At 46.5% G+C, this 14332-nt stretch overlaps 1 protein-coding gene across 1 annotated transcript in view; it reads right to left on the bottom strand.

Annotated features, from left to right (window-relative positions):
• Positions 1-14332, bottom strand: part of LOC126215169 (serine protease 33-like) — a 225203-nt gene that overhangs the window by 67765 nt on the left and 143106 nt on the right. The window contains exon 4 of the mRNA XM_049941836.1: positions 4786-4931. Coding sequence (XP_049797793.1) covers positions 4786-4931 — 146 coding nt within the window. The remainder of the gene's footprint in view (positions 1-4785; positions 4932-14332) is intronic.

Raw genomic sequence — 14332 nt, 5'->3', positions numbered from 1 at the left:
TTTCCCATTGCGACCAATATTCCCCTTTTTGTTGAATATCTACCTTCGGAAGGAATTCTGTACAGCTTTCCTCCCTTTTAGCCACTGAGGCATTATTTTACTTAAAACTTCGAAGATACACAACACTTCCTATGCTTCAGTCGTAACGCTTGGGCCCACAGTGGCTGCTAATGTCAGCCGGCCGGAGTGGCCGAGCGGTTCTAGGCGCTATAGTCTGTAACCACGCGAGCGCTGCGGTCGCAGGTTCGAATCCTACCTCGGGCATAGATGTGTGTGATGTCCTTAGGTTAGTTAGGTTTAAGTAGTTCTAAGTTCTAGGGGACTGATGACCTCAGAAGTTAAGTCCCATAGTGCTCAGAGCCATTTGACCATTTTTGGTAATATCACGTGTAGCGGTTTCAGCCAGTCCTTAACTGCAGACGACGGCAAACGCAGGGGAAAAGGATGGCCATACTTTCCTTACACAGAGCTTTACATTTGAGGGACTGAGAATCCTCATTTCGCATCGAGAAGTCTCTTCACCGTCAACGGGTGGCTGTGTGGCGTGCAATGTTCGGTCACGGAATAATCTGTGGGATATTCCTTGATAGCGCCGTGACTACCGAACGGTACATGAAGGTTTTGGTAGAGGATTTCGACAAGATGTGGTTCATGCAGGACGGAGCTCCACCCCACCGAAGCAGGAGAGTGTATGATCTCCTGGAGGAACACTTTGGGGACCGCATTCTGGCTCTGGGGTACCCAGAGGACACTGGCATGGGCCTCGATTGGACGTCATATTCCCCGGATCTGAACACATGCGACTCCTTTTTGTGGGGCTGTATTAAGGACAAGGTGCACAGGAATAACCCCAAAATTATTTCTGAGCTGAAATAGCCATTCAGGAGGTCATCGACAGCATCGATGTTCCGACACTTCAGCGGGTCATGCAGGATTTCGCTAATCGTCTGCGCCATATCATCGCCGATGATGGCGGGCATATCGAACATGCCATAATCTAAATTAGAATATCTGCAGTCACGTTTGCATCTTGAATAAAGTGTGTGCACACCGTGGTTTGTAAATAATTTACTTTCTTTCATATAGTTCAATAGTTGTCACCCTGTAACATACTATATTTATAAACAAAGTAACTCCAAGGTTAATGCACCTTGCGGTAAAGAAAAGCTTAGCCTCCAGTGCACTCGGAGGCGAATGTTTCGTCCTGATCGTCACGTCAACTTCTCATGTCGTGAATCGAAAGATAAAGAAAGTGTGATGTCAATCATTTAGAAACGAGATGGTCAATAAACAGAATATATGGAAGTAGCAGGATACGAACCAATTGCTTTACAATTCGCAGCTCCATGCTTCTATCTGCTACATCACAGTGAACTCAAGCAACTTTCGACCCTGGCGTTTGGCTTGGACCACTTGAATGTTTTAACCGTTAATATATCACTACCTGACATTTAATAATATCAAATTACACCAAGAACAACGTGTTCATGATAACCTTTCAATGCACTGTTGCCTTGAAATGGCATACTTTCATGATACGAAAGCAATCAAATATGAAAATTCTTTGAAGACAAATATGACTTTTTCGTCATTTTGTTACAACAAATTGTGCCAATACCGATGCGTTTTCGACAGATCCTGAATATGCTTTTGTTTTGAAACAGCATATATTCATAAGGCATAAGCTGTTACGCCGGATGGTTATGATTAAAGTACAGTTACTCACAAAAATCCAGCGTGGACTGCAATTCTCGTATGGCAGCAAAACTTGACAGATATTCTAACGCGTTAATTCGGAACCGATTTACGATGGAAAACAAGTTCCAATTGTGGCTGCCAGGTACAAATCTGGCGCTGTGATTGCTAGAAAGAAGTATTCAAATGTTTCTATAGGTAGTCGATTAGGACCAGGACGTGGGCAGAAAAGGTCATTTAAGAAAGGCGTAGTGTTGATTGTATACAAACCGCGGCTTACACAATTTGCTCATCGTGAGTCGTCGTGATCAACATTTTGCTCGAAACAGTTCCGGTTGAGCAACGTACTCCTGTATACCGGCTCTCAGATCAAATAGAGACCGAACGTGTCCCTGGTAAACGCGATCTTTTAGATAGCCCCAGAGTCAAATTACTTAAGGATTCAGATCAGGTGATCCTGCAGGCCATGTATCTAGAAAACCTCTGGAGATAACGCTTTCGTGGAATGTTGCATTAAGCAGATTTTCCACTGGGCGAGTAAAATGAGGTTTTGTTCTATCTTGCATGAATACAGTGGGGTCCACACATCACGTTCTTCCATATCAGGAATCAAGTACTTTACAAAGTCACGATAAGCTGCAGACGTCACAGAATACCTGACAGTCACATACGGCGAGTTCAATCGCTCTTCGTGCACAATAATCGGTTTAACAATACCCCAAATTAGGCAGTTCTGTGTATTTTCTAGACCCTGTAGTGTAAAATGTGCCTCGTCACTCCGTAGAATATTGCCCAGCAACATGAACTCAGATTTGTGCCAGAAACCGAAGGGCAATTTGAGAACATTACTGCAGATAATAAGGTTTCATTTGTTACGCCGTCTGGGTATGGCTAACCAGTGTAAAATAGATTGCAAAACATTCCATACTGTTGACCAAGGAATGAACATTTCTCGTGACCCAGCACGAGCGGTAGCATTACCGGTTACAGTAATGGAAACCTCGTCAATAACTTACACCAGCATAGGATGCGTGCCACACCACGATTGTCCGTGTTTACGAATTTCGTTATCATCATCTTTAAACCATTTAATGGCAATGGGCATCTCCTCACACCTTTCAGTCGACGATACTCTCCAGATGAAGCACCGTAATTTCTCCTATTTGCATAAAACAGTTACACTAAGAGCGCGAGGGCACTCTTCTCGGTAGCCATACTGCTCACTCACATTATGGCTTGTCAAATGACAGCGTGGATGTCATACCTCCTACAGACAGTATAGAGCGCCAGGTTTGCAACTGGTGTCCATAATTGGAACTACACTCCTGGAAATTGAAATAAGAACACCGTGAATTCATTGTCCCAGGAAGGGGAAACTTTATTGACACATTCCTGGGGTCAGATACATCACATGATCACACTGACAGAACCACAGGCACATAGACACAGGCAACAGAGCATGCACAATGTCGGCACTAGTACAGTGTATATCCACATTTCGCAGCAATGCAGGCTGCTATTCTCCCATGGAGACGATCGTAGAGATGCTGGATGTAGTCCTGTGGAACGGCTTGCCATGCCATTTCCACCTGGCGCCTCAGTTGGACCAGCGTTCGTGCTGGACGTGCAGACCGCGTGAGACGACGCTTCATCCAGTCCCAAACATGCTCAATGGGGGACAGATCCGGAGATCTTGCTGGCCAGGGTAGTTGACTTACACCTTCTAGAGCACGTTGGGTGGCACGGGATACATGCGGACGTGCATTGTCCTGTTGGAACAGCAAGTTCCCTTGCTGGTCTAGGAATGGTAGAACGATGGGTTCGATGACGGTTTGGATGTACCGTGCACTATTCAGTGTCCCCTCGACGATCACCAGTGGTGTACGGCCAGTGTAGGAGATCGCTCCCCACACCATGATGCCGGGTGTTGGCCCTGTGTGCCTCGGTCGTATGCAGTCCTGATTGTGGCGCTCACCTGCACGGCGCCAAATACGCATACGACCATCATTGGCACCAAGGCAGAAGCGACTCTCATCGCTGAAGACGACACGTCTCCATTCGTCCCTCCATTCACGCCTGTCGCGACACCACTGGAGGCGGGCTGCACGATGTTGGGGCGTGAGCGGAAGACGGCCTAACAGTGTGCGGGACCGTAGCCCAGCTTCATAGAGACGGTTGCGAATGGTCCTCGCCGATACCCCAGGAGCAACAGTGTCCCTAATTTGCTGGGAAGTGGCGGTGCGGTCCCCTACGGCACTGCGTAGGATCCTACGGTCTTGGCGTGCATCCGTGCGTCGCTGCGGTCCGGTCCCAGGTCGACGGGCACGTGCACCTTCCGCCGACCACTGGCGACAACATCGATGTACTGTGGAGACCTCACGCCCCACGTGTTGAGCAATTCGGCGGTACGTCCACCCGGCCTCCCGCATGCCCACTATACGCCCTCGCTCAAAGTCCGTCAACTGCACATACGGTTCACGTCCACGTTGTCGCGGCATGCTACCAGTGTTAAACACTGCGATGGAGCTCCGTATGCCACGGCAAACTGGCTGACACTGACGGCGGCGGTGCACAAATGCTGCGCAGCTAGCGCCATTCGACGGCCAACACCGCGGTTCCTGGTGTGTCCGCTGTGCCGTGCGTGTGATCATTGCTTGTACAGCCCTCTCGCAGTGTCCGGAGCAGGTATGGTGGGTCTGACGCACCGGTGTCAATGTGTTCTTTTTTCCATTTCCAGGAGTGTAATTTGTTTTCAGCATAAATCGGTTTCTTATTAATGCACTAGCATATCCACCAAGATTCGCTGCCATTAAAGCCCACACTGGACCTCAGTGAGTAGCTGCACTTTAATTATAAACACCTGGTAAGAAATCCATCAAAGACAGTTTCAATTAAAAACGACCAAGTCCAATACGGAGTCTCCAAAGTTCCGAACGATCACGAAAGTCAAAAGGTAGCTCGTGCTATCTTCGATATAGCGTGTGACGTCAAAATGACGTCAGGTTTGCCCCAGGTGCTTACCCACAATTCCATCGTTTCGCTTGCCGGCATCAGAGCTGTTTTAGGCGACCAGTGGGCTGACTGACTCACCGATGTCGTGCAGGTGGTGGCGGAAGCGCTGGTGCAGCACGATGCGGTCGACGGGCAGCCGCTGCTCAGAGCCCTCCCGGTGCGAGAGGTCCCACTCGCCCAGCACAGCCGTCCACAGCGCCGCCAGCGGCAGGTTGAACAACTCGCTGCACAAGAACAACAAACAACAATAACGACAACAACAGTCACCTTGTGAGCATCCGCTAGCCCGCGCCCTCCCTACGTAAGAGGTCCCACTCGCCCAGCACAGCCGTCCACAGCGCCGCCAGCGGCAGGTTGAACAACTCGCTGCACAAGAACAACAAACAACAATAACGACAACAACAGTCACCTTGTGAGCATCCGCTAGCCCGCGCCCTCCCTACGTAAGAGGTCCCACTCTCCCAGCACCGCCGTCCACAGCGCCGCCAGTAGCAGGTTGAACAACTAGCTGGACAGGAACAACAACAACAATAACGACAACAGCAGCCCCCTTGTGAGCAACCGTTGCCCAGTGCCCTCCCTATCCCAGAGGTCCCACTCGCTCAGCATCGCTGTCCACAGCGCCGCTGACATCAAAAAAAAATGGCTGAGCACTACGCGACTTAACTTCTGAGGTCATCAGTCGCGTAGAACTTAGAACTAATTAAACCTAACTAACCTAAGGACATCACACACATCCATGCCCGAGGCAGGATTCGAACCTGCGACCGTAGCGGTCGCTCGGCTCCACACTGTAGCGCCTAGAACCACACGGCCACTCCGGCCGGCGCCGCTGACATCAGGTTGAAGAACTGGTTGCATAATAATAATAATAATAATAATAATAATAATAATAATAATAATAATCACCTTGTGAGCAACCGATACCGGGGGTCCTCCCTACGCGAGAAGTCCCATTCGCCCACCACCGTCATCCAAAGCACTGCCAGCGGCAGGTTGAACAACTCGCAGTCTAACAGGAACCTAGTGAGTTTACCACTCCCCAACCACACCTAGGTTTATAAACAACTTGAGAAAGGCTTATACCACCTGAATATTGCCTTTGCTTGGTTTTAAGTGGAGCATGAAATGATACAGTACTGAACATTAAAACTGCTACACCACGAAGATGACGTGCTACAAACGCGAAATTTAACCGACAGCAAGATGATGTTGTGATATGCAAATTATTAGCTTTTCAGAGCATTCACACAAGGTTGGCGCCGGTGGCGACACCTACAACGTGCTGACATGAGGAAAGTTTCCAACTGATTTCTCATACACAAACAGCAGTTGGCCGGCGTTGCGTGGTGAAATGTTGTTGTGATGCCTCGTGTAAGGAGGAGAAATACGTACCATCACGTTTCCGACTTTGATGAGGGTCGGATTGTAGCATATCCTGATTGCGGTTTACCGTATCGCGACATTGCTGCCCGCCTGGGTCGAGATCCAATGACTGTTAGCAGAATATGGAATCGGTGGGTTCAGGAGGGTAATACGGAACGCTGTGCTGGATCCCAACGGCCTCGTATCACTAGCAGTCGAGATGACAAGGCATCTTATCCGCATGGCTGTAACGGATCGTGCAGCCACGTCTCGATCCCTGAGTCAACAGATGGAGGCGTTTGCAAGACAACAACCATCTGCACGAACAGTTCTCCGACTTTTGCAGCAGCACGGACTATCAGCTCGGAGACCACGGCTGCGGTTACCCTTGTCGCTGGATTACACACAGGAGCGCCTGCTATGGTGTACTCAACGACGAACCTGGGTGCACGAATGGCAAAATGTCATTTTTTCGGATGAATGCAGGTTCTGTTTGCAGCATCATGATGGTCGCATCCGTGTTTGGCGACATCGCGGTGAACGCACATTGGAAGCCTGTATTCCTCATCGCCATACTGGCGTATCACCCGGCGTGATGGTATCGGATGCCAATGGTTACACGTCTCGGTCACCTCTTGTTCGCACTGACGGCACTTTGAACAGTTGACGTTACATTTCAGATGTGTTACGTCCTGTGACTGTACCCTTCATTCGATCCCTGCGAAACCCTACATTTCAGCAGGATAATAAACGACCGCTTGTTGCAGGTCCTGTACGGGCCTTTCTGGATACAGAAAACGTTCGACTGGTGCCCTGGCCAGCACATTCTCCAGATCTCTCACCAATGGAAAACGTCTGGTCAATGGTGGCCGAGCAACTGGCTCGTCACAATACGCCAGTCACTACTCTTGATGAACTGTGGTATCGTGTTGAAGCTGCATGGGCAGCTGTACCTGTACACGCCGTCCAAGCTCTGTTTGACTCAATGCCCAGGCGTATCAATGGCGTTATTAAGGCCAGAGGTGGTTGTTCTGGGTACTGATTTCTCAGGATCTATGCACCCAAATTACGTGAAAATGTAAGCACATGTCAGTTCCAGTATAATATATTTGTCCAATGAATACCCGTCTATCATCTGCATTTCTTCTTGGTGTAGCAATTTTAATGGCCAGTAGTGTAAAGCCTAATGAGAGAATAAAGTAACTTTTCTTTGAAATAAAAAGAAAGTAATAACCAAAACGAAAGCAGCTTTCCTTTATACTTGATACCATTGGCCATCATCAGATTGTCACCAAGTAATGCCTTGTCAGACTGGATAAGTGCAGAATGCAACCATTATCATATGAAGACTGTTAAATCATACCTTTATGAACTAGTGCGTGACGTCTGGGAGCTCAATAGTCAAAATTTACAGTAATGGCTTGAATAAAAACGAAAAAAAAATATATATCACAAAATTTTAGCTCGTGGTTTTAGTATACCATTTTGATACCTTGGCTCATTTTTTGCATCATTCGTTTTTCAGCTTGTTCTAAAAGCTATCGTCCCTTAACTTAGTAAAACAGATCTTTTAAGTAAGAGGAAATTTTTAATCAGGTCATTAGAGTGTTTTCCCAATTACATGGGAATCATTGTTGCAGGCTGTTCAGAATAAAAGATTGTCTACTGTGACAAGACGAACATTATTCGATTTTATTCAACTTGTGAAAGTCTGCTGGATCCTTGTGCAAGATTGCCTGACAAAAAGAGCATGAATCTCCTCACGAAATTTCAGCCGCCAACTTTCTCCTCCGAATGCGAAAATATTTTGTTGGCGCCGATCTACATAGGGAGAAACGATCATCATAACAAGATAAAGGGAAATCAGTGCTCGCACGGAAAGATATAGATGTTAGTTTTTTCCGCGTACTGTTCGAGACTGGAATAACAGAATCATTGTGAAGGTTGTTCAATGAACCCTCTGCCAGGCACTTAAGTGTGGTTTGCTGAGTATCCATGTAGATGTAGACGGTATCTCGAAACGCATATTGTTTATAATTATGAGATTAGTGTTGTGGCGTAACAAGCTAGTCACGCCACACTGAGGAGGAAGCCGAAAGGCACGCGTACACACACGCCGACTGGCGTCAAGTCTGGAACAGGATAAGTTATGACTGCTATAAAGAAAATACGTAGCTTTGCAATATACTCTCTTGACTATACAAATGAGACTCGTAAGATACATGTACTGTGACAATTGGCGCCTTGCTAAGTCGTAGCCATTAACTTAGCTGAAGGCTATTCTAACTGTCTCTCGGCAAAAGAGAGGAAAGGCTTCGTCAGTGTAGTCGCTAGCAACGTCGCCGTACAACTGGGGCGAGTTCTCGTACGTCTCTCGAGACCTGCCGTGTGGTGGCGCTCGGTCTGCGATCACACAGCGGCGACACGCGGGTCCGACATGTACTAATGGATCGCGGCCGATTTAAGCTACCACCTAGCAAGTGTGGTGTCTGGCAGTGACACCACAATTAGCATTACCAGAGTGGTGGTCTGAGTCTGCTGATACCTGTCTTTGAATTTGGCGCATGCAATAATGATGTTTCATTACCTGCTGGAGAAACAAGTTACTTAACAAATTGCGCCAAGAATGATGCTCTGGCTTGCAGAAACGGAGATATGGCAGGACAGTGACAGTTTTGATACACTTGGAACATAGGTTGTAGTGAAAACCGGGGATCTGCATCCTTCTACCATTATCCTCATCTACAAACCCCTCATCCACCTCATCCTAACATATGCCACCTTACCTGTATCTCTGCCACCCGTAAATTATACAGATCCCTTAAAATCCTGGGAGGACATGCACCGCCCTTCCCATCTCGCATCTTATACCAACTCATCCACTTTCCACGCCTTCTCTTCCGGAAGCACCTTCAGACACAATATAAAGCACTCGGAGTACAGGCCACGAGTGGCCTACCGGGACCATCCAACCGCCGTGTCATCCTCAGGGGAGGATGCGGATAGGAGGCGCGTGGGGTCAGCACACCGCTCTCCCGGTCGTTATGATGGTATTCTTGACCGGAGCCGCTACTATTCGGTCGAGTAGCTCCTCAATTGGCATCACGAGGCTGAATGGCAACAGCGCATGACGGCCTGGATGGTCACCCATCCAAGTGCCGACCACGCCCATCAGCGCTTCAGACACAATATACCAATCGCAAAATCCAGACACAATATACCAACTGTAAAATCCAGCCTTAGCACCTAATATCCCACCCACCCATCACCAACAAAACAGACTTGAATAATTATCATCCAGCTACCTTACTGACCTTTTTTTTCAAAATATTCTAAACAGTAATTTAATCAAGAGTAGTCTCAGATTTAGTGGTAACCATTTACTTAGCATATGAAAGTTAGGATTCATGAAGGATTGTTCGACTAACAACGCTATTTTTGCATTCACTGAGCAAATATTACAAGCTTTATATAATAAGAAATATCGCCAGTTGGTATTTTCTGTCACCTTTCCAAGGTGTCAGATTGTGTAGATCGTATTACACTTGTGAGAGAGCGGCAATTTTTTCCAGACGAGGCGAAGCGCAGTCCACGGTTTTGGCAGGGGGCCTCATATCGTTACTTGCTCCCGCTAAGATCGGTTATCGACTTGGTCGGCGAAAACATTTCGCGGAAGCACTGCTATTGGCCGGACACTGGTTGTCCGAGAATGCTGTGGCGTTTTGCTTTATCTGCAGGCTCAAGACCGAGCGGTTTTCATTGCGCTTAGTGACTGGATTTCCGCGAGGCCCAGGCCGCGGCGTGTCCGTCACGAAGGTAGTCCTGAACTCTCTCGCTCGCTCAGCTCAGCAGACAAAATGTGTTTCTAAACCTGTTAACTCACAGCTGGGCGTGTAAGTACTAACGAGAATTGGATCTTCCACTGTAATCTGCTTTTATGAAGTCTTACTGATTAACAGTGCTACAGCAAAATTTAATTGAAGATCAATACTCGAAATAAATGGTATAACGGCTTGTTGATAGCATTTAGTCTCTTCTGCTTAACAGTACTCATTACATGGTGGAAGTGGTGCCTTATGCAACTGATAATCATTTTAGCATGATTTTATTTTATTGTACACCAGTACAGCCGTAACAAATTATAAGTAGGCCCATGGACTTCCCATCATTATAGGAGTAATAACAGTAAGATTCCATAAAAGCGGATTCCAGTAGAAGATTCAGTTTTAGTTTGTACGGACACGCCTAGTTGCGAGTTAACAGGTGTAGAAACGTAGTTTGTCTGCTGCTTTGAGCGAGCGAGGGAACGCAGGACTACCTTCGTGACGTACGCGCCGCGGCCTGTCTTTCTCGTAGGCTTCGGATCGCCGTCTGTGACGTCAGAAATCTTCCAGCGGACGCTTGTCAGTCTATTGGGATTGAAGAAACATTTTTTCGCGTCTTACGGGGGGAGGCTGTAGCGTACGCGAAGGGATGCACAACGGATGTAGGACCCATATTCCATTTAATTTACGTTTTTATGAGTAAATCTGTCATACATTTAATTTTGTCATTCAAGTTCACAATAGCCCGTCGTCATCTTTGATTACTTTACTTATTTATGCAAGAGATAATAGGAGTAGTGTTGCCGTAAGAAATGCAATGTCTCGTCTTCAGTTTCACTACACATGGCCACATTTTATAGTCATTTGCGTTAAGATCCCTTTGCCATTATTTTTGATAGTGTCTTGGTTATTGAGAGGCAGAGGTTCATTACAGGTACTCACATTCCTGCCTGCCAGAGAGACATGTTGTACACTCTTGGAAAAACATATTTTATGGAATTACGGTTTTACACACAACTGGTTTGGATCATACCTAACAAAAAAAATGGAAAACGTTGTGCTGAAAAACTCAAACAATGTTGAAAGGATACAAAATTTTAATGGTTGGGTAAAAACCATAAAGAGAGTACCGCAAAGTTCATATCTGGGTCTACTCCTATTCTGTATATAAGTGAATAACCGTCCGCTTAACACTCAACAAGCATAATTGGTACTTTTTGCAGACAAATCTACAGTTACAATAAACCCCATTAGAAAGAAAGCAACAATAGAGATTGTTAATGATCTTCTCAAAGAATTGTTATGTAGTTGTCTGAAAATGGACTCTCGGTACATTTTGAGAAGAGACAGTATACAGTAGGTGGTCATAACATTAGGGACAGCACTCAGATTTTTCTACTTTCTACTTTAATTGGATTTCTCTGACAAATGATTGGTTGCAGGTCTCTTACGTATTTTTATTTGTGTATCTATTCTACTAGGATAACAAACAACAAAAACTGTAGGAAAACTTCTTTTTATATTTCGTAGAAGTAATATTAGCACTGATAAAGATCTAATAAAATAAATTTCAGTATTTTAGTGATGACACCCTTTGCTGCAAAAAGAGCTTTTCATGCGCCATGGCATGCTATCTATCCATGCCTTTGCATTTTCTTGGAGTTCGGAGTTCTTATGACATTTTCTGATGAGAGTTTCAAGCAGCAGGAGATTAATGGTGATCACTTTCTTCGCAGTCACTCATTTGGTGAGCTTCACATGTTATAACATCTTAACCTAAAAGTAAACAAGATGTCAAGTACTTTAAATTCATAAAAAAAAATATTTCACGAGCGGTCTGGCGCGACCAATAACCACCACAATCAAAATTAAAGATAAGAATATTTTATCAAGGACAACTAAAACAGAAGAACTAAAACAAGTTCACAACACACATGTTCCATAATCCCTGTTGGGTACAACTCCAACTGCAAAGGTGCGATAAGAAATAATGTCTCTTTCATTATAGGCCTCCAATCCTTGAAGAGGCGTCGTTTGGCATTTACCGGCGTGATGTGTGGCTTATGAGCAGCCGCTCGACCATGAAATCCAAGTTTTCTCACCTCCCGCCCAACTGTGATAGTACTTGCAGTGGATCCTGGCGCAGTTTGGAATTCCTGTGTGATGGTGTGGATAGATGTCTGCCTATGACACATTACGACCCTGTTCAACAGTCGATGGTCTCTGCAGTCAACAGGCGAGGTCGGCCTGTACGCTTCTGTGGGGTTCGTGTCTGGTGAATTCGCTGGCCGAGGCAAAACGGATACCATTTTCCAGCTAAGAATGCGGTAACACTTCTGGCTGTGCGGCGCGGTGCCGAGGCATGCATAAAAATGTAGTCGTCATCGTCAGGGAACCAGTCAATGAGCTGCGGCAGTAGCAGCGGTCGCAGTACTCCGTTGGGAACATACGACTATATAATCAAAAGTATCCGGACACCTGGCTAAAAATGGCTTAAGAGTTCATGGCGCCCTCCATCGGTAATGCTGGAATTCGATATGGTGTTGGCCCACTCTTAGCCTTGATGACAGCTTCCACTCTCGAAGGCATACTTTCAATCAGGTGCTGGAAGGTTTCTTGGCGAATGGCAGCCCATTCTTCACGGAGTGCTGCACTGAGGAGAGGTATCGATGTCGGTCGGTGAGGCCTGGCACGAAGTCGGCGTTCCAAAACATCTCAAAGGTGTTCTATTAAGATTCAGGTCAGGACTCTGTGCAGGCCAGTCCATTACAGGGATGTTACTGTCGTGTAACCACTCCGCCACAGGCCGTACATTATGAACAGGCGGTCGATCGTGTTGGAAGATGTAATCGACATCCCCGAATTGCTCTTCAACAGTGGGAAGTAAGAAGGTGCTTAAAACATCAATGTAGGTCTGTGCTGTGATAGTGCCACGCAAAACAACATGGGGTGCAAGCCCCCTCCATGAAAAAGACGACCACACTATAACAACACCGCCTCCGAATTTTACTGTTGGCACTACACACGCTGGCAGATGTCGTGCACCGGGCATTCGCCGTACCCACACCCTGCCATCGGATCGCCACATTCGTCACTCCACACAACGTTTTTCCACTGTTCAATCGTCCAATGTTTACGCTCGTTACACCAACCGAGGCGTCGTTTGGCATTTACCGGCGTGATGTGTGGCTTATGAGCAGCCGCTCGACCATGAAATCCAAGTTTTCTCACCTCCCGCCCAACTGTGATAGTACTTGCAGTGGATCCTGGCGCAGTTTGGAATTCCTGTGTGATGGTGTGGATAGATGTCTGCCTACTACACATTACGACCCTGTTCAACAGTCGGTGGTCTCTGCAGTCAACAGGCGAGGTCGGCCTGTACGCTTTTGTGCTGCACGTGTCCCTTCACGTTTCGACTTCACTTTCGCATGGGAAACAGTGGACCTAGGGATGTTTAGGAGTGTGGAAATCTCGCGTACAGACGTATGGCACAAGTGACACCGAATAACCTGACCACGTTCGAAGTCCGTCAGTTCCGCGGAGCGCCCCATTCTGCTCTCTCACGATGTCTAGGACTACTGAGGTCGTTGATACGGAGTACCTGGTAGTGGGTGGCAGCACAATGCACCTAATATGAAAAACGCATGTTTTTGGTGGTGTCCTTATACTTTTGATCACATACTGTACGGACAGTAATTTCGTAAGTGAATGTGTATGCGGTAAAGTGTAGTGCACGGAGTGCAATAGACCTCTATGACTGCTTTTTATGCTCTATGGTGTTACCTTAACTACCGATTGTAAACGCGCTGCTCTGTGTAATGGACTTTAAAATATAGTTTTGCTTATTTCTGCATTTTCCGTGTTCTGAACTACTTATTGCGCTGTGCTAGTTCCAACAGGTTATGGGCCCAAGCACCAGTGAATGCGTTGCAATAAGCATGCTGACATATAGAAGAAATATCGTCGTCGAATAGTCCTGGAAATGTGTGTGTAGTGAGAGCTATCGGAACGAGCCGACTGCGGCGTAGTTTAAATACTGTCTTTACTACCACTAAAAGTTATTGTGAAAATGAGTGCGGCACAAGTACCGTAAATGAGAGACATGTAGGTCACGAGAACTACGCTACATGGAAATTTGCTGTGGAAACGTGCTGACACATGGACGATTTGTGGGACGTAGTGAACGGTGCACTGAAGCCCACTGAGCAAAATTACGCAAATAAGGTCTGGAGGGCGAGAACAAAGCTGATATTATTGACTGACCCAGTGAATTACGTACACATACGGAAAGCTGACGGCAAAAGAAGCTTGGGACAAGTTACAGAGCGCATTTGAAGACAACGGGCTTACAACAAAAGTTGAATTATTATGTAAAATATAACCACTCGATTGGATAGTTTCAAGAACGTAGACGACTGTCAACAAGATAATATCCA

This window comes from Schistocerca nitens, chromosome 12 (assembly GCF_023898315.1).
Source record: "Schistocerca nitens isolate TAMUIC-IGC-003100 chromosome 12, iqSchNite1.1, whole genome shotgun sequence".
Taxonomy (NCBI): Eukaryota; Metazoa; Arthropoda; class Insecta; order Orthoptera; family Acrididae; genus Schistocerca; species Schistocerca nitens.
Note: the sequence above shows the minus strand (reverse complement) of the source record. Positions and strands in the feature narration are given on the sequence as shown.